Raw genomic sequence first — 21,330 nt, forward strand, 5'->3', positions numbered from 1 at the left:
AACTGCTGTTTCTGTTGTGGGCTTTTGTACAGGCGCACACCAGTATTCCAACAAAACAACACAAAACCGCGTGCTTGTATTATGCACGTAATCCGTGTACGATTGAAAATTAGTTGGCAACACTGAAAGATATTACGACTACGATCAGCTGGTGTAGCGTTTCCCATTCCGTTCAATGTTTTGATTTAACCTAAAAACGTGTTGTACAGTGAGTGAAAGACTAATTATTTATATGATTTATAGTAACTATAAGAAGAATATAATGTGTAACACGAGTGCAAACTGCCTTTGCTGCACACTTCGCCCATTAGTTACACAAATAACTATTTCTGGTTTTCTTGTTAACAGACTTGATTCATTTTGTATCTATATATAACCATTGACTATTGTATTAATAGTCAAAGATAGAACACACAAACACTCTACTAGTATTGTTGGCATAAATAATTTTTTTATTGATAACACTGCTAGGTTAGTGGTTAGTATTACTAAATTAATCATGTCAGTACAATAATGGTCAAATAATCCTTTATTCACAGAATCCAATTGGTATTGGAACGATTTCATGTATTAAATAAAACATTACGTTAAAATTAATTTGGTAAATTTTAAGAAAATAGTCGTGCTTTGATTAATAACTAAGAAATCTGGCATCCATCTATCACCATCAATACTCAAGAAGATTAATTGTTGATCAACTTACAACATGACGTCATACCTGGCTTATCAGCTGATGTAACTAGTTAAGAGAAAGCCTAACTGGTTAAGACGTAATTGTTTCCTTCCATAGCTGCAGTTGGAAACAAGGAATTGAGGAAGACAGTGGTAGAATCGATGAACACTCGAGTTACTCAAATGTACAACAGAGGCCTGTTTCATAACAGGAAATACTAATTTACAAGTTACAAGTTGTAAATTACAAAATACTGGTATAATTTTTCATAAGTTTAAAAGTATTTTTTACTAATAATATTAGTATAGTGTTATGAAACGGGTCCCAGGTTTCCAGTATTGCCAGTTGTTGGAGATAGACGAAGCTGTCGTATTTGTAAGGGGTTTTCAGATTGTATTAATTACAAGATGTTAATTATTGGTTGATGTAAAAGTTTATTCTGTATAAAATGTTAAAAGTATTAAGGAATATAAAATGAACAAATAATTTACTACTACTAATAATAAAAAAAACCCATATATAGCTTGGTATACCGTTTCTTTTCTTTTTTATTATAACATCAAACGTTTTGAGTGATTTCGCTCACTGCCTACGAACACTAAGAACAAGTGTTATGTGTGAAGGTGTAAGTTTTCTAATGTGAATAGCATTTTAATTGTGACTTAAGAACACGTATATTTATTTTCAATATTTGAAATAGTGGATACAAAATCGTTGAACATAAACACTACTTTACCTTCAGTACATATTATAAATATATAATGTAGTGACAACATAATTAAAAGTTGTTTCAGTTGGTTAGAATATCTAAAAAGTGAATAGCCTGAATCCCATAGCGTGAAATCTAAGGTTGATAAACAAGTTAGAATAAATATCTGGTCGATTACATTGTTGTGACGGTCAATCTTGTATCTAGATGTCCATAACATGAAACACTCCTGTTTAAAACACATCGCGTCTGGACGAACTAGAAAGAAGATGTCATATAATGAGTAATTTAGATGGCATCTTAACTGATATAGCTTCCAACAACACCCTCTGAAGATGATGACGTTACTCACTCTAGCCATCTAGTAGAAAAGCTAGTGTTGTAAATCTCGCGCCTCTTCAACAGGACATTTTAACTTTTCTTTCATATTTTTTTAGATTAGATAGCTAATTACTCTACAGGATTTCTATTCGCAGCCTATCTCAAAGACCACTAACTTGTACTCTAAGAAAACAAAATCACCATTTGTTTAAATAGTTAGTTGTACATGCAGATATGTTATGTATATATATATAGGTTATAGGTGGGGAGGGGGTCAAAACAAAACATTTTTGGGGAATTTTTACTCAACATAGTCATGACTATTTTCCCTTTCAGTTTTCCTTATAAACACAATTAAGTCATTATTATCTGCCTACATTATTATTCATAGCCTACTGGTTGCCTACGACAAATTATTTTAAGGGCTAGAAGCCGAAGGTTGTCACCAATGTTATCCTAATGGTTAATAAACTAATATATTGCATGTTTATGGTCCTTATTGCATGGTTGCCTTTTAAAGTTTTACCAAACCAAAACTTACTCAAGTACTTGCTAAGCTGATGGTATCTTACTGGTCGTGAACCTTAGCGTACATATTTTAATTTTTGTGAAACTGTATGAATAAAGGTTACATCAAACAATAATACATTATTTGCAGAGTTGTCTTTAACAGGAGGATATCAGCCGTGGACGATATCATGTTGTTCAGTGTAATTGTTTATATTATTCTAAATAACAGTTATAGGAATGATATTCGTGAAACATTAGTTCAATACAACATGTATTAAATTCTCACTTGCCACATTACTCGGGTAGCCGTAGTTAATAGCGTACATACATATCCCGTTATGCATTTGTTATGGCCTGTTTATCTTCTTTACATTTTACCCTCAAATAAATGTTTACCGACAAAACGCAATCATTAAAAGTTTCAAAATAACATCCTCAATAAAGAATACTCAAACAATAGCATCAATAAAGAAGGATTTTCATTTCATTTCATCCTCACGTGATCATTTTTCCTGTCCACTTTCATAAGAGCATTTGGTAGCCTACTCATTACAGATCCCGCGTGAGATTCTGGAATTGTATTTTCCTTGTTTTATAAATCCCTCCAGTTGCATGAAGCCAAAACACATTTCAGTCCCGATAAGTTGTGAGACCAACTGCCACAGCTTCATGTTTGACCTCCAGGCAGTGAGGACTGAGGATGTGAAAGTGAAATGCCAAGGAGAGGATGAGGAGGATGCTCGTCACGAACTGCAGCGGAGGAAGGATGTATGATAATCCTGCAGATGTTTGGTCCTGGGGGTGTTTTCTTGCGAATATCATATTTTAGCAAACGGGTTGAATATTTCTAACCAAAATGACATTACGAATGTCCTTGCATTGAATATGACTGTTAATACGCTAAGGGGTTTAGTGTGTCTGGAACTACCGCATTTTGAACAAATTTTTAACAGTTTTTACGATGGATATGTAGTTTAACATAAAACTGTTTTAGCCAATGTTCAAATTAATACATCAGAAATAATGCTACTAGAAAGCCGTCCTTAGGTACACTTCTACATAGTACATAGTCATAATTGAAACCTGAATATGAGTCGTAGAGTGAGATGCTTTTCGTTTTTTTTTTTTATTGGCTAAGAGCAGTTGTTTTTGTTGTCGAAATACTCATTAAAAGCCAAATGATCAATGCCAGCTGGGTCGTTTTAATCCATCTAAAAGCTACTGACATCGTCTCAGAGTCGAAGGTACTTGGCGGCCGTTGTCACTACTTAGTTCAATTCAACTCAATTCAATTCCAAGATACTTTATTCACAGATATACAAAAGTATACATGAATGAGTTGCCCAGCTATTGTGAACTTGAAATCATAACATAAGAGCTAAAACTGAAGTTTAGAGAACAAATGGGTTGTCAGCTAAATAAGGCGATTGCTTGGTACTCGGAGAATACTAAAGTACTATTCCTCATTATGGATTATATGATTGCTAGTAATATAAAATCAACAATTACTTGGCTGAACATGAATGGCTGTAAGGTGTGATTGAATACACTTTGTAGTAATTCTGTCAGAAAGAGGGGAGCACACAATTTTGTTTGGAAAAATACTAAGTCCTCTTCACCTGGCCATTTTGCCAGTAAAAGGTTTACGAAAATCAACGGACGAGTTGTTCATAAGATAATTTTAAATAAATAATACAGTAAAAAATTTCAAGTTGATAATTTGGTAAGTTATGAGCTGAAAGCCTGGCGGTGTTGAAAGTGCTTTCAATGACAAATATATTATATGGTGTGAATGAGCTATTTCATGGTCTGCTAGTCAGACTATTTAGTTAATAAGACGATACAATTATTATAAAAAAATAAATTAAGTATGTTTTCTATGATATGCATTAATTGAACAATACCAATTATGTTTGACGACTTTAAGGTTGAGTCAGTTGGAATGGGAGAGGGATGACAACAAGTGCATTAAATGTTTTATGATCAAGCTAGTATAAAGTTAAAAATTTTCGCAGAATAAGATAACAATCACTCCCCTATCACTCCCCTCAACGGGGATTCGTAATGCTATTAAAAGCGTATTAAGTGTACAGGTCCAGGAATCGAGGTATTTTCATAAGAATATTTTAATTATAAATTACATTTTAAAGTGGCTTTATTGATTTTCCCACGTGAAAGTATAACAATTAGAAAAAAAGAAGTATATTAGCGTATAATTAATTTGGGTAGATCATGTAGATTATTTAAAAAAAAGAACACCTAACAAACACTAAAATCCGAATCGCAATGGAAAACTCTGTAATAAAAAAACCTCAAATGGGTTTTGAACGCCTCATGTGTTGCGTCAGCTCTTGTAGCACCTAAAAGACTTTAACGAACGGGTTGACAAAAGACTAACAACACAACAAATCAACGTGTCATAAAACAAAGTGCACATAAACATAAACACCTCCAACTCAAATTCCTTCCACATCTTCTCCCATTGGGGGGAGGGGTAAAGGGGACCGATCGAGAGGGGGGCGCTGGCGCTTCTATTCTCAGTTTCAGTCAGTGTTGTGTTGTGTGTCGTAGAGTAAACACGTGCTGTGGAGGATTCTCTCAGGTAAGTTAATTCGCGTAAATATTTTGAATGAAAAACAGTTTTACTTTAATATTTTTTCTTGAATTTATAGCTATATTTATTGCACATTTTAAAAGATATTTGTTTAGCTAATAAAAAATATATTTTTAATCAGTCCTTAATTTTACAACTTCAGATCAACTATGTTTCAAACGTCAAACAATTAATTGTCAAACAACGTCAAACGTAAATTAATGTTATGACGATTTAAGTAATGTAAATGATAACCTACGACGATGGTAACCTCTAAATAACTATATGCAGTTACTGAACAAAAATATATTTAATTAAAAATAGATTAATATTACAATGAACCTAGATAAAATAACTTATAGAATGTTTGTGATTGAAGACAACTGTTGCACTCAACTATTTACAGACGTTTCCCATGAATTGCTTTCTTGATCAATATAATTAATTAACTATGTGTACCTTCACAATGAACGTTCCCTGCTTTGCTATGCAGATTTATGAGTTGAAAAGTTAGTGTTGCCAGCTATTAATTAATCCTCAATACTCTACGGGTTTTTTGACATTGCACTTTATTTTGAAATACCTTATAGGGCAAAACGTCAGCAAAAGTCCTATAAGTTGAATAGTTTCTACCATCTACGGTAATTACTGTAATGTATCCAAAATTGACACTGATTTTATAAAGATCGTAAATAAATCTCGTAATATATATTTTTTACTATTTTTAGAATGTATGTTACAAATCTGTCCTTCCTGCAGTTCCTGTAATATGACAGAACATATATTTTCCGAATCATAAATAACAATTATTTTACATTTATATACAAAGTAACATCAATAACTTGAAACTTCTGTACTGAACAAATAATGCAAACAGGGTTCTTCCCAAATTCAATTCACCTAAAAGAACTTGTCCACACCCTATCTTAGACATTCCTAGATTAAAACTTGTCTAGCGAAGTTTTAGGCACTTATTGGCTTAACACGTATTCAAATAAATATGTTATATTCTCTTTCAGGCCTTTTTCATCTTGAACTGTTTTGACGATCAAATACTCTTCATCAGAACACTTCTTTACTCAATCCAACTCCTTTGTCTTATTCTTTTTTTTTTGTCTGAGAAGACACCAAATCTTCAGCCGTCTTTGTGTCTTCAGCAGAACACTCCATCACTCAAGATCAACCTCCTTCACTTCCTTCGCCTCAATCTTCTTTTTCTTCTTCTTTGTCTCCTTAGAAGACACCAGATCTTCAGCCATCTTCGTCACATGTTCCACCAGTGAAGGGTTTCTTCTCACCAATAGTTTGACATCCTCAGTGTTGATGCTGGATCTCTTGGCGTGTTTGGCAAACGCCTCCAAATCCTCCGCGTACACTTGTAGCTTCTTCCAGACAAGTTCTGCGATCAGCTGTTTGGCATTTTTGTCCATCTCCAGTTCACCCAGCAGCGTGTTGTTCTCGCAGACGAACTTGGAGATTTTAGATACCTCAAAGTAGCACGCCAACTTGAGTTTTTCTTCCGTGCTCGTCTCTGTACTCATTCTGGAAAATTGTTTTCAAATTATTTAACAAATATTTTTTTCATTTCAAGTGTAACTCAAAATACAGCATGGTACTCTAGCTTATTGATGGTAAAATTTAAAACTTGTAGAAAGACATAAATTGATAAAATATAAATAAACATAACTGTAGTCCATTTACTAGGTTGAAATATGTGAAAGTTAAATAGCAATGTTATATAGAAGTGGAAACTCTGTAAGCCACCAGGGCGAAGCCCTAAGGCAATATGGATAGGTTTTATTTTGTACCAAGTACGAATAGTTTGGCTATATTCAGTAAAAGAATGAAAATAGTCCAAACTAACCAAGATTTTTCAGTATTTAAAAGTGATCACATGTTGTCTCCTACCTACGTTGAAAGCAACAAACCTAATTCGAAACTAACTTTCAGTATACAGTACAACCATTGGAAATTTATTATTTCGTTGACAGCCTCATGTTCATTCGTAGTATTAAATGTAAAGTGTTGAGATTATATTAGTGTTGTAATCGTACTCCTTTAGTAGGATTCATCACACATGAAAATAACTCATTTGGATTGTTTTTTGTTGTTCTTATTTAACTACTTCATTAACACGTGGTTAGTTGAATTTGAAATCTAGATAAAGCATAGTAAAACATTACATGCCCATTGCCCATGTTTAATTCAATTAGCTATGTTTGCAAAAGTAGCATTGCACAACCCATCGACATAGTATTGGTAGAGTTTCTTTTATTCTGGTCTAACAATACACCACCACACCTCTACAGTAATAAACAGTGCAAAATTATTGTTCTTTTCTGTAATTTGCCTTCCTCGGCTGTGAGCACAAATTGTACTTTCCCGCGGTAAGAGAGGTCGGGTAAAAATTACAACTACAGACCCGTCGGGCATATACACCACTACACCCACGCTTTCTATGCAACTGGCTTATTTATAAGTTAGAAACTATCATCTAAATATTTACTCCTTAAAGTTACTAACTTAACGTTAATCATCGAATGAAAATATTATTTACGATGAATAGTTGACATTCGTGGGAAAGTGTTAAGTAAACAAGACTAGATTTTAAATCCTGGAAACGTTATGAAAGCTTTTGCTTTATTTTGCTACCCAGTCTCTGAAATGAAGCAACTGCTTCGTCCTTGTATTGTGCCAAATGATTTCCGAATTTAACATTTATTGTTGCTTATAAACCTACAGCCATTTCAAATCGACTTCGGTTGAATTGGAGGGAAATTTCAATTCAGTTGACACTCCCAAGATAAGGCCAACTGTGATCACGAAAAATACAGTTGTATACCTGGAAAATGCTTAGCGTTAAAGCCACTGGTCATTTCTAAAATTAAATATACATTGATTGTTTTTCCAAAGGTCAAACTTTATATTTGCGAAGGGATTTTGCTGGTAAAAATAAAGAATAATCTTTTCAATAAATGAATTAAAAACTTAGTAATTACTTAATCAGAGTATTTAGCTTCCTTCGTCTATGCAATATTTTATTTCAGTTTTTTTATTTATATATACAGATAACACATGGCATGCACAACCTACATGTCTAGCCAACAATAACAAATTACAACAACTAATACGACTAATAACAACTTAACAGTAAAACAATTCAGCTAAACTAATTTACTGTTTTCCAACCAAGGTATAACAGATTTTTTAGTTTTCAACCAAGTAAGTTATAACAGATTTTCTTAACGGAGCACTCGCTAAATACACACGTAAACCGTATTTAAATGGAGATTAACTCTTGACTGTAATAGAATCGTTTTTCGCGTTCAATAACTCTTGTGAGCATACAGAAATTTGCTGTTTTGTGGAATACTTATTACAAGTAAACACGAATAGACGCGTGAGTACCTCCTGGATCTTTTATGACAGCACCAAAGTATTGTCCACACACTAACAGTGGAAAATATGTATAGGAGCGTTTAAACTATTTCCTATTTAACTGTTCGAGAACAAGTTCACTGGGTTTCTAAATTTGACCCTTAAGATAAAATATGTTTAACCCGAGTAAAAAAATATAATTCACACCATGGAGCTTGCATGATATTTCCGTCTGTCTGTATCCTCAGCAGACAATTTCGCGCAATAATACGAGACGTCAAGACTTATTGTTTACTCTATACTCTATAGATCGTGGGTATATACACAAACTTTCCACAAATCAGGTGAGCTTATTAGCACGGAAAAACAAGATACTCGCAGATATTGCATAGAGCATGTCGAGAGCGGCGCGTAGAGTGCAAAACACACAGAGCACTCGCGAATAATTCGCGAAACATGAGAGGCGGAGAGGCGCATAGAGCACGGCGCACGAAGATGAGCACTCATTGCGCAAGTAGGTCGTGAGAACGGCGCAGCACGGCGCGGCGCGGTGCGACGTTCCCAGCTGGTGATATGCCAGTCGGAGGATTAAGTGGCTTAAAACTAACGTGGCAATTGGTATCAACTTAAATGTCTCAATTTGACACTTTTATTGCGGTTTAAGTGTGATAATAGTGTTAATGTGTTAATTCTATACTGTCGGTTTGGTTTGGGCTTGCATCGCGCAAGAGCTGTGTTTACCCAAACAAAGCTTTCAAAATCATTGGTTCGTTTAATTTAATGAACATTTATTAGGTTTAGCTAGTTATTAAACGTTTATAGCATTCATCGTTTAATAGAGGGATTCAGGAATTTTGTTGTATAGATAGTTTTGTATCACAGTGCGATTACTACATTATAAGCTATCTATAAATCGATCATGTTTTTAAACGTTTGAATTGTGATAAAATAAAGTTAAGCTTGGTTAGGGTAGTAAATCTCGTTCTCTGCCGAAACAATTAATGGGTGTTGCCAAGTGTTGGCTCATTAAAAAAATGTATACAGTTAATTTGGGGACGACTTATACATATTTTAGTGAAAGTAATTATGATGAAAGTAATTATAATGAAAGTAATTGTAGTTGTACAGCTCGGAGTTTACCTAACTGTAAACCATTAATAACAGAGTTGATACGTAACACTTCCAAGATCAACTCTGTCCATGATAATACTGTTTTAATTATTTAATTTATATTTCTGTTACAGACATATCTACCAGCCAAGCCAACAAACGATGTAAGTGAAATAGTGACCAAAGTGCAAAGTGAAAAGTGACAAAATGGAGAAGAGCGGTTCAGTGACGAAAAAGCCTAAACAGCTGACAAGTCCGGTGCCTCCCCCGCCGTTACCTCCTCTCCCGGACAAACCCGCGGGAGACCTGGTAGCCAAGAGTCCTCCGGAGTCATCCACTCCCACCAAAGTAGGAACTTTACAGTCCAGCAGTGAAGAAACCCCGCGAAGAGACACGGACACAGTGCGAGTGCTGCAGTACGGCGGACTACAGATGGTATGCGGAGTGTTGATGTTGGTGCTCGGAGTGCTGACGTTGGTGCACAAGGCGTCCATGGGACAGTGGGGCGCGGGACTGTGGGGCGGTGGGGCTGCGGCAACTACAGGGCTAGCGGGGCTCATGGCAGGGCTACGGGGCTACTATAACCCCGGCGAGTCCCTCAGTAGCACCGGGGTGACTGTGTACTTGGCACTGTGTTTGGTGTCACTAGCCACCACTACATTGGCCATCGTCGTGACTAGCACGGGGCTGCTGAGGGATCTTCACAGACCGGTGCTGGACGAGGTGAGTGACGTCATACTTCTAGTGGCACTTAGACTTAAATGTATATACAAGACTAGGAATCATAAAGTTCTGCAAATAAAACCAAAACTATACACATTCTAGCCCTGGACAAAGCCGAATCTTGATCTTTAAATTATGACCAAGACTGGACGGTTTACTGTGAACGTAAAAGCCTACCAATAGACCAATCACGAATATTAATATGCTACAAATCGAACACCGGCAACACATAATGCCATTATTATATAAAACCTCAACCTATGTATAAATGCCACATAGAACAAAACCAAACGATAACACTATATACTACCATTACGGTATATATGACGATTCAAAATGCATTGACATGCTCAAAGTAAAATAAATTCTTATGCTTAAAATCGGATTAAGTTAATTAGTGATCACTTGGGAGGTGCGCGGCAGAAGAAGCACAAATAATGATGACTGAAACGTTTATAATTTGATCAAAAACTAAATAAGCCTAGGGGACAACTATGACAACACTTTCCTTTCCAAATTCCCAATTCAAACACATACGAGTTAATTTTGACACAAAGGCAAGTTATGTAGGTATCGTGCCATAACTTCATTATAAACATTGTTACTCGGAAAACACTAGTCAGTATTGTTTAAACAACATTCTTAACACGGCTATGACTTTATTAAACAATAAACAAGCATACATTTTAAAGCCTATAGTTCATTCATTTAAACAGCTATTACAATTACAACCCTAAATGTTAGACACCCAAACAACGTAGGATCCCTTGAACACAACACGACCTTCAAGCAAGTGCTGTTTTGAACCGAATAATCTATGTAAATGGATCTTTGATTGCGAAACCAATTTTGAGAATCCATTTGGGAAGATAGTTTCGTTTACCTTGATCAAGCACGAGGCCTCTGCATACCTTCATGTAGCTCATTCACGTGATTGGGCCACAGAAGAGATTGTAGTTTGCAAACACTAAACTTAAGGGCGAAGGACACCGACTTTTCTGTCTGTCGGTCCTCAATCATTCGAATCAAAACATCATCATAATTTCTTGAGATTGTTTAGGAATGGTTATGAATACTTTGCATGTTCTAGAAATCACAAGAATTATAAACGTTTACTTTTATTTCAGCATAAACTACTGCATGGGTTTCCTTTTTTCAATTTGCCTTTTAGTAGATTCTATACCACAGTTATTACGCAAATAGTAGGCCTACGCCTCCATAAGTCCCCAAGAGCAACCTTTGAGAATTACTACACACTACGAATCATAATGGTTCGTCCTTTCTGTCATTCAAACTTGTTATTTTTTCACCTCCATTGCTAAGCCCAATTTCCCATTTAGCTACTCACTTGGCCAAGGGCCTATTGAAGCGTTGACATTTCCGATCTGTTTTGAGAGCCAAAAACAATCTCAACATCCTCAGAAGAATGCATAACAATTTGTCGTCTTCCCCTCTTCTACTTCAAGCTATGAAAGGCGATCTCATTCTCCATACAAACGAACGGTCCGTTCATTCCATCACTTTTTGTATTCCAACCGTCATCTTTGAGCGAGGCAAATCAATTCAGCTCCTAATCCTGGGACTTCCGGCAGTTTCCCGCCATTTTACTCAGGTGTTCCCGCGCGCTTGGTCAAATAAGCTGATGGTTCTCTTGGTCAGAACAGCTGGAGCCAAGAGAAGTGAACATTGGGGAAACGTCGAGTAACTGGGTTGACACTATTTGATCAGTCGTTTAGCTCCTAACCACCGGAATCGCTTTTACTTAGTGAAACTGTGTAGGCTAACTAACAACGTTCGATAAGGCTGTAAATTGATGCCTCTTTGGTTTTGAACCGTTTAAAGACTATTATAATGCAGTTATACACTGAATCATTGCGTTTTTAAATACAATCTTGGTTTGGAATGAAAAGTCTTCAAGGGAAATCTTACGATAAGTGTTACTATGGCAGGATGGATTGTTTGCGTTTTTGTGTCTGTGTGTTTTGAAAGGGACCGGTCCAAACCCTGATCTTGTTGCTATCTAACGTCGAGCTTTTTGTTAGATGCCATCATTAATTCATAGCCCAAACGACTAATCAAGACAACACGAAACCTTTTATTTGGCTACGTATAATCGTAAGGTTTGCATCTGTATGTGGGTTTCATACGAACATTTAATACATAATTTGAATTAATTATTATACAGGACAAGAATGCATTTACATACTTCAACCGAAATCTACAAATTAAAATCTTTCAAAGACGATTAATCGTGTTTAGAATACAACATTAGATTGGAAAATATTAACTTTAATACACTTTAGGTTTTGTTATGACTAGACAACAACATTCCAAGCAATCTTGATTATAGTGTCGTTTCATAGAGTGGGACGTAAAGTTGTAGCAGAATACCAGGTTTTACAAAATACTTTATTTTCGTTCCGTTGAGTTCACTTGAAAGTGAGAATGAATGTTAACTGTAAGAGGTACAACTGGGTACAACAACACTATCAAAACACCTGCCGTGGGAAGTTGAAGGGTCAAAGAACCTGGAGGAAACGGCGGCTAATAGCCAACCGGAATCGTAGCCTTCTACCACTTATAGGCATCATTACTCAATGGTTCCGATTCCTGAGAGTTGGAAAATGATATCCAATGAAGATTATTTTTATTTAAGATTCAATGTACTTTGACTGTACTAGTCCAGTGCTAGTTAAAAAAAAGTTGAATAGTGAAAAACACAACGAAGAACAGTATACATATGAATCTCCGAGCGTAAACTTATTGCACATACTTTCCACAACACAACACTTAATCGCCGGTTGCGCAGATAATTTACCCCTAGTACGACAGACCTACCATCTTCAGCCAGGTAATTTTAGATGTCATAACGCAATCCAAGGATGTCATAACAGTTATTCGACAAACCACTGGTTTGCCTGCCAAACTTGCAAACATGTGGACTTTCGCGAAGCGTGAGCGACGCAATTGCGTTCTTATTTGATAGCCTTGGTAGTGTATTGGCTTATCACGAATGTTTGAATTATCAGATGTGATAACATAGTGGCTTGTTGGCGTTCCAATGAGTTGAAGATTATCAGGACAGGTATGACATAAATTACTGAAGAAATGTATAGGGTAAAACATAGGTCACGACATCTGCTTAGAACGATTCTGAATTTGACTAACATACTTGAGTTACTTTGCATCCATATGTCTATAGTTATTACACACTTAATAGAAAGAATGTCATAAATGAATTATCCCACAGACTATTTTGGAAATAGGCAAATCTACAAAGGTTAAGCGGACTCAACTTCTCTGTTAGTTAGTACCACCATGTACTAACTAACAGTTAATCATTCTATGGTACCCCAATATGTTAAAGAAAATAAGAAATTCAGCTCATTTTGTAACAGAGGTTTCAGTACATATTGCACCTAATATTGAGAATCTAAGAGAAGGTACTAGCTGTATATCCAAAGAAGTAATAAGCCTATTTTTTACACACTTTGAATTTCTCCAGCATATAAAGAACATTTTGTACAATCACACAAACGTTTTACATGTAATTAACGAAAGATATCCACACAAATTGTGACAATTAGATAAAAAAGATTACTCTCTTTTGGAACTAAAATGTTCTTCTTTCTAGCCCTCGAACTGTCGCTAACGTCGCTAAGAATACATCTGATGACGTGAGTGCACGAAGTGCCCGTTTACCAATACCATTAGATGCCCAGTTTTACCCCCCCCCCACCGCCCCCCCCCTTATTAGGGGGATCTAAAAACCAGTTGCCTTGTGATTTGTGCGACTTTCGTGCGACGACACTGAAAGTGGCTGGGACGGCCAGGACGGTCAGGACGGTCAGGTCCGGTTACATGTTACAGGTTTCATACTCTCACGAGACAACTCCGTCCACTCTCTAAACAGGTGTGTTTTGGAGTTACGTTATGGAGGTGTTTGAACTCTGGTGACTAAACTCGTTAGGGAGAGTTTTAATTTGCTTACTGTTCAGACAGGATAGAAAGCAGTTTAGGAAAACATTACACCTGAGTGGATTTTCGGGAAGTACTCACAGAGATTCTGATGGTTGTGGTTAGGATATAATTTGGCTTCGAGCAAATAATTACTAAAAAGGTGAAGGTAAAAACCAATGGATTTTTGTTGGGAGATCTACAAAACACATTTAGCTGTCCTAACCCAAGATATATGTGTTTTGTATAAAATGTGGACAACGATCGAACCAACAGACTGCCGTGTTACCAAACAGCAAATTGCCACTGTCGATTCGGCAGGATCGAACCAGAACTAATAGGACAGAAGTCACACTCCTTACCCGATGAACAAGCCGCGAGCCGGCTACAATTAATGCATGTACAGTACTAAAATTATGATAATACTGGACTCCATTAAACGTTGGCTTACCTACCCTATCAGCTGCCCCATGGCCATCTAGATATATTTTGAGTCACTTCAATACAACAATAAAATATTATCTGACATGACATTTATTTATGAGTCGAATGATAATCGTTCGATTTTCAACTCAATAACTAGTTTTAGCATTGGAATCAGAAAGGAACAAGTCGATTATTTACACATCGAACCACCTTTGAATGATACAAGTTCCGCAGTTTCGTTTACACAGTTACAGTTTAGACGGTGATACGTGTTTGTTACACGAGGGGTTTTATGAGTGAAATCTGTCGGTTTATTACTGCACAGCCTCGACGAGGAACGATCTCTCACAAACGACTAACCATAAAAATACAGTTACGCAATGAAAACTTCGGTAGTCCAGTAGTTAGAAACGCGTCGAGGCGAGGTTTTGTGGTTAATGTTGTTTTAAGCGTAGACAATCAAAACGTCAAAACTTCCGTCTGGAATCCGAAATTACTGGACATTATTACGAAATATTTTTTATAGACAAATTCAAACTTTCTCCCAGAGCATTACAACCACTGTGTACGTGTCGGCAATTCCTTTGCACATTTATATAACAGATAGACCATATTGCTCCCGGTAATCAAGGAATATTGCCACACAGATGACGTAAGTATGGAGAATGGCACAGTTGATGATTGAAGCCTTCGTTGCATGAGGCATTCTTCGTGTGTCGCATAGCAATATCGAGTTTGTAAACGTTAGGATAAGAATTGTGGCCATTTCGAGTGCTAACGTTAGCGAAGATATATATGCTTATCCTTTGGATGGTTAGTTATTCCAACAAACATATTGGATTGTTTTCCTAAATATCAACGCATGGTTAAATATTGGAACTGAAGCTGATTTAAATGGACGTGATGTGGTTGCAGTACTCCAGTAGCACAGAACGCACATCGGCCTGTAATAGTCCAAATAAATAAAAAAAAATTGTCGCTAGCTGAGCCGCAAGTCGAATTTTTTTTAAGTGCGTACCGTTATATATTGTACTGAAGAAACAGGGTCGAGTAGTAATATTTCCATTATGAATCCTTTTCATTATGTAATTTGGGGGCGGGAATTAATCGCGCCAACTGACCTGAGTTAGGTAGTCGGGTCTTCCTGAATTGCACCAAATAAATGACGGCTCTATTTGACTGTATAATAGTAGGTTAGGTAAGGCTAGGTTAGGTTAGGATGACACGTAATCAAGAGCATTCCTTCCGCCGGCAACTCACCCCTACCTAGGGCTTGGCGCTACTAAGGGATATTTTTTGGGACCCTTTGAGGGCTTGGCGCAATTAATGCACGACCTAATTTTGTAGATGTATATTAGGCGAAGAATTAAAGTCAATCACGATTAATCCAAGCGACAAAACCGACAAAACCAAACACAACTACAAAATGTTTACCCAGCTACATTAAAAAACTACAAAATAAACGATCCCTGAACAGTAATATTGCTTTACGGTCAATGGACGATTTCCCAATCCTATCTCACACTTTAAATCTTTATGTGCATTTTGCATACAAGTCGTCACTTGAAGTACCATAAAACCAAAACCGCCTAAAACACTTAGCATAGCTTTAATCTTAAAACATAGTTACGCATTCCAATACGCCCGACCCAAGGTCAGAGACGTTATCAAGGGTATCAGCTGAGTGACCTTGATCCTCGACCTCTCAAGGTCAAGTGAACGGACCAGCCCTGCTCTCCTTTGTATGAAGGCACTCGACCGTATAAGTATATTATTTATGTGTAAGTGCAAAATAATCACCATGAAACACTGTTGAAAGAAATACTTGCCACGGAGAGAATGAAAGGTGTTTTGTTTCTGTCGATGACTACCACGATCGGTTTAGACTTCATAGTATTTCTGGCAGTGACTACAGAAGGCTAGCTGAATGAGTAATAAGCACGACCGGTTCAAAATCGATGACCCTCTAAAGGAGTTTTCATAATAGTTAGAATTCAATCAACTTTGACTATTTCAATTAAATGCAAATACTTAGCGCTACGTAAATGGAAAATGGGGGTAAAAGCCTGCATCTTGAGGGTAAAAACCCTTTTTTAAAACAACTTAGCAGTATATACAGAAGTAGACAGCTACCACGATGAAATTATCCTCGTGAGAGTGACGATTTAATTTCCATCAAGATCTTCACATTCCAGTAAAACCACTGAATTCCTGACAAAAGGGGATGACAAGACGGAAATATAGAAGTGGATCACCTGACAAGAAAGAACATTAATTTCACATCAGCTGGGAATGCGGAACATGAAGTTTTGATTGTTGCATTCAGCTGCAATGTCAGCTGATCTTTTGTTGCCAGGATGCTGGACTGAACTGGATGAAAGGGGTACTGTTACGTCTTTGGGAGGTTTGACCTAGAAAAGATGCGTTAAGCGTAAAATGTGCCTTATGGACAAATATGGCAACAACATTCGTGTTACAACACGCAATTACTACTAATTATGTTTATTAAAACATTTCGACGTTTGATATAACTCGCATGGAATTAATTGATCTTTCGTCAATATTTTAAAAACTACAAGTCACAAGCTTGAACGGTGAAGGTGTCCATACAGTTTTAGAGCACTAGTAAATACTGTACAGTATATACACCTTTTGCACCTAGAATCTGCAGTACGTTGAATCATGAAAACTTTGTAATGTAAATACAAAGGGATAGAATCATATGAAGTTGACATACATGCATATGAGCCAGCGTACGACGTGATACTAGTATGAGGAGAGTCAGGAATTTGAGCAGGAAAATGGCACAAGAAGAATACCAGGCGAGACCCGCTGAGACATTATCGGGGAAAGCGGCGTGGCGGGAAAGTCGCCGCAGAGCACGGGACAGATAATCATTGACTATCTGGGCTTGACTAACGAGCAGCATGCAGTGTCTGTGAGTTTGTAAAAACACATTAACTCAATCAGATACATGTACCCAGTAAGTTAAATTTCTTCAATCACGAATGGGACCCCTCTTAAATTCTCAAGATAAATAATAATACAATAGAATTAATAGCAAAAAGTATAGAGCTTTTCAAAGTTTAAATTTCACTCTATAGATTGGGGCTTAGTAGCTGAAAGAGAGGATCTTCAACATCATTGAGCTAAACAAAAGACTGAGACAAACCAATGAAAATTAGATTGAACATGTCATAAAATTAGACCCGATTTAACTTTCATGGCTCTAATTTAAACATAACGCAATTTACCTCCTATGTAATTGCTGTTGAAACTAAAATCTAGACATGTTTTCTTCCAATTTCACTCTATAGTTTGGGGCTTAGTAAAGTTGAAAAGGATCTTCAACATCATTGAGCTAAACAAAAGACTGAGTCAAACCAATGAAAATTAGTTGGAAGATGTCATAAAATTAGACCCGATTTAACTTTCATTGCTCTAATTTAAACCTAACACAATTTTCCTATACCATTGCTGTTGAAACTAAAATCTAGACATGTTTCCTTCCAAAACCAAATTACATAGACATACCTGGTGTTGGATGTGATGTTACTCTTACACAGGTTATACAGTTAGAAGCGATTATATATTTTCAATCTTTCATCACGTAACTTTCCAAATCTTGCAGTATAGTGTACCAGATTATCACTGTACTTGTTAACGTTGTTGACATTTTTACGTTTCTGTAGGGAACTGTCCGGACCCTGGTCTAAACTGTAAACACTATGACATTGGCGTTATCACACAATGTCAAATCTGCGGACACTTGAAATTTCATCCTATGAGTTTACGGTCCAAACAACCACAATTACACTCTCAATTGAAGACACCGAATTTCATTGGACGTTAGTATTTTTTTTTTTACTTTTACAGCTTTACCCGCGCATTGTTATGACTCGTCAGTGTTCGGTTATTTCTCGGTTGAAATGCTTGAAATGCAACACGCTCCGCCTTCATTGGCGATTTTATGGTGTTTTACCGCCAGAGGTCAAGCGTAACGGAGTAAGACCTGTGGTATTTACAGAGGTGACCAAGTTTAGTTCAAATAACATTTCTTTTAACTATGGTTTGTTAGCGTTTCTGATCGTTTAGGGTCTATTACCAATAATTGTTTAGAGGTCATTGTTAGGTATTAACACGTTTATCTACTTATTCTTTCTGAAAGGCCAAATGTATAAACATTTTATGTATGAAGGAAAGGTTTATAAGGTACATCCCTATCTGCATTTAAACAATGCATGGAATGTATGACAGCGAAACTTTTTGTCATTGTTAGGCTATATGTATTCCTGGGAAGGTTTTTGCCTTCTTTCCATTACGAAATTAACTGGGCTAGTAATGACCAAATTTCTTTGAGGAAGATAAACACGCCTTAATGTCTTTGGGCCGGCACTGGATTGCAGCGTAAATTGATTTCGAGTTATATGATTAAGGAAACAAAACCGTCAGTGGTAAGAAAATAAAAGATCAAATGGTTACATTATCACAAACTCGAGATATTTCTTACACTTGAAAAACGTGAGAAGAAAAACTGAGACGGTAAATAGCAAGGACAAGGTAGGTACCGTGGCGGAAAAGTGACGGAAAAAATCCGTTCAGCGGTTAGTTCCCAGCCAGTGTCACAGTGACAAAAACATCAAAATCAGAAGAACAGGCGAGAGCGATACCGTTGTACCGCAACGAAATACATGTCTCGTGTCAACGCTCCGTCATCGCTGCAAGATATCCTCGATCTATATGTCATCTTTTAAACAAAACACCACCTTGGAAATGCTTTCAACAGCCCGATTGCAAAACGTTGCCGCCTTTTGAATGCAGCATTGTTTTACAACGTTAAGATCGTTGTCACGTCAAAAATAATACTTTCAATTAATAAAATATGAGAAAAAAGTACACCAAACTCTTACTAGTCCATTGGCACCCACACAAGAGAGGGAGCCATGGCTCTTGGCCAAAAATAAATAATTTAATCTTAATAAACATTGCAAAGAGACAAAGAGTATATTGTGAACACCTTTGAGTGAGAAGTCTGGCTTTTATAAATCTCACAGATATATGTTTTATATTAAACATGTTCTTGCAGTAGGGTCTTCCACAACACCTGGTTACAAGATGCCGGTATGACCCCTTGAGAATCTCCAGCGTGCTCCTTTCATGCAAACTCTATAGAATTTAAACGCATTACACATTCTCTTAAGCTCAAGCACAAACAAAGAAAATAAATTAATACCATAAATTAATGGAAGGATCATTTTTCTATTACGAATAGGCATGACAAGAAGAGGCACGTATACTTAAAATGGTTATTTTTTAGCATATTTTAATTTATAAAGGGATTCTGCACATCTACAGGAAAATATATACGTAGATATTTCCTGCGTGTGCACATGAGCTGAGAAAAAAGGTTTTTAAGAAACATGCTTGTCTATTAATACTGTATATAGGATATGAACATTGAACTTAGTAAAAATAATTAACTACGCAAATAGAGCCCTAAACATTGCTAGCATGGCTGATTGTCATTTTTTTATCCTTAAGAACACTTTAAAATGTGTGGATACATGTTGTTCTTAATACTAAGCTTTCGTCGATGGCGATATGCAGAAACTGCCTGGGTAGCCAGTGTTATTGTGTAACCCTCAAATCTGCAGGTGGCTGGTTCGATCCCAAGCGAGAAAGTTTCTAAACTCTGATACCATTTTTATCAAAGGGCTACAAATTTATGATGCTGTCCAACAAGCGGTCAACATTAAATTGTAACAAAGCTTAGATAAACGCAAAATACAATTAATTCAAACGTTAAAAGTGACTTATATTGCTCAGTGCCAAAATCATAGTTGCTAATAATCTAATGAACACCAGAGAGCATCCAATCCCAAAGTCATCTGATTCCTACTTTGACTTTGTTCTTCCACGACGCGACGACGAGTCCGGAAGTGATACGAGGTTTTGCCGAAGATGACGACGCGGTAAAAAACCGGAAGCCTGCGCACACTTGGGGGGAAAGTGGTCTGGTCAGGTTGGTAGCAATGAAAATGGTTCACTGACTCTTCTATAGCTTTCGTCTTTCAACGCTCCGGTTCAGGATCCAGGGTGGCGTAATTTTATGTGCGACGTTAACGCAGCGGCGTTATAAAACGGCCGTAACTTTGGAGAATACGTGAGGCAAAAGAGAACTAGTCAGTCGGCGCCGGGTTTCTATTTGTGTTCATAATGTTTCAACTAGTTTTAGTTTTTAAATTGCAAATTATTTCAAGATTACAGATTTTTTATCTTACATGAAATCTCATGTAGGACAAGTATCTTTTTACAATGACATGACTAAAAGCGTTAAAAGGTTATTTGCTTGTCAATGCGTAGAAGAAATTGTCGTTTACGCTTGCAATTCTCATGCAACAAGATGGATAACATGGACCGCCCCAACTGAACGGCGAAAAACTGATGTTATTTTAAGCTGTTGCATATATTTAAAAATATTTTTTCGTCGCCGACAAACCGAGGCGCTTGTAGTAAAGCCCAAAGACCAACAAAAGTTGGTTTCAGTTTCGAAACATTAAAACATCTGACTTTTCAGGGTAGAATCGAGAACGTTGTGTAAACAGGCGATGACTATATCGTTCACTTAGCGAGATATCAATGCATGGAAAGCCCTGCTAAGAATAATCCATTTTTGGCTTGCACTGGATACATCTTTATCGTGTTCGAGTTCGTCCAATAGGTTTTGATTACCAATTTGATTTGATGACCACTAGTCCTAGAAAGGTTTAAAACTTACGTTGTTTAAATACTTTACCTCATCATTGGCACTAAATATCCTGAGTGTTAATAAGTCCTGAAGTTATACACATACAGTTTATGTAAATCTGGTCACAGATATGGGGTTTTATCTTTTATTTCAAGCGAGAGATAAAACAGGTATTTTAGTAT

At 36.6% G+C, this 21,330-nt stretch overlaps 2 protein-coding genes across 2 annotated transcripts in view; one reads left to right on the forward strand and one right to left on the reverse strand.

The window, feature by feature from the left end:
- Positions 1-4,777: 4,777 nt before the first annotated feature.
- The window catches only part of LOC129001222 (uncharacterized), a 31,860-nt gene continuing 15,307 nt past the window's right edge, over positions 4,778-21,330 (forward strand). The window contains exons 1-2 of the mRNA XM_054428448.1: positions 4,778-4,815; positions 9,429-10,017. Coding sequence (XP_054284423.1) covers positions 9,502-10,017 — 516 coding nt within the window. The 5' untranslated portion in view covers positions 4,778-4,815; positions 9,429-9,501. The remainder of the gene's footprint in view (positions 4,816-9,428; positions 10,018-21,330) is intronic.
- The window catches only part of LOC129001223 (centromere protein S-like), a 44,188-nt gene continuing 28,636 nt past the window's right edge, over positions 5,779-21,330 (reverse strand). Inside the window, exon 3 of the mRNA XM_054428449.1 lies at positions 5,779-6,348. Coding sequence (XP_054284424.1) covers positions 5,976-6,347 — 372 coding nt within the window. The 5' untranslated portion in view covers position 6,348 and the 3' untranslated portion in view covers positions 5,779-5,975. The remainder of the gene's footprint in view (positions 6,349-21,330) is intronic.

The sequence above is a fragment of the Macrosteles quadrilineatus genome, unplaced genomic scaffold (assembly GCF_028750875.1).
Source record: "Macrosteles quadrilineatus isolate MER2022 unplaced genomic scaffold, UCM_ALF_1.0 Scaffold_8__2_contigs__length_117827958, whole genome shotgun sequence".
Classification (NCBI taxonomy): domain Eukaryota; kingdom Metazoa; phylum Arthropoda; class Insecta; order Hemiptera; family Cicadellidae; genus Macrosteles; species Macrosteles quadrilineatus.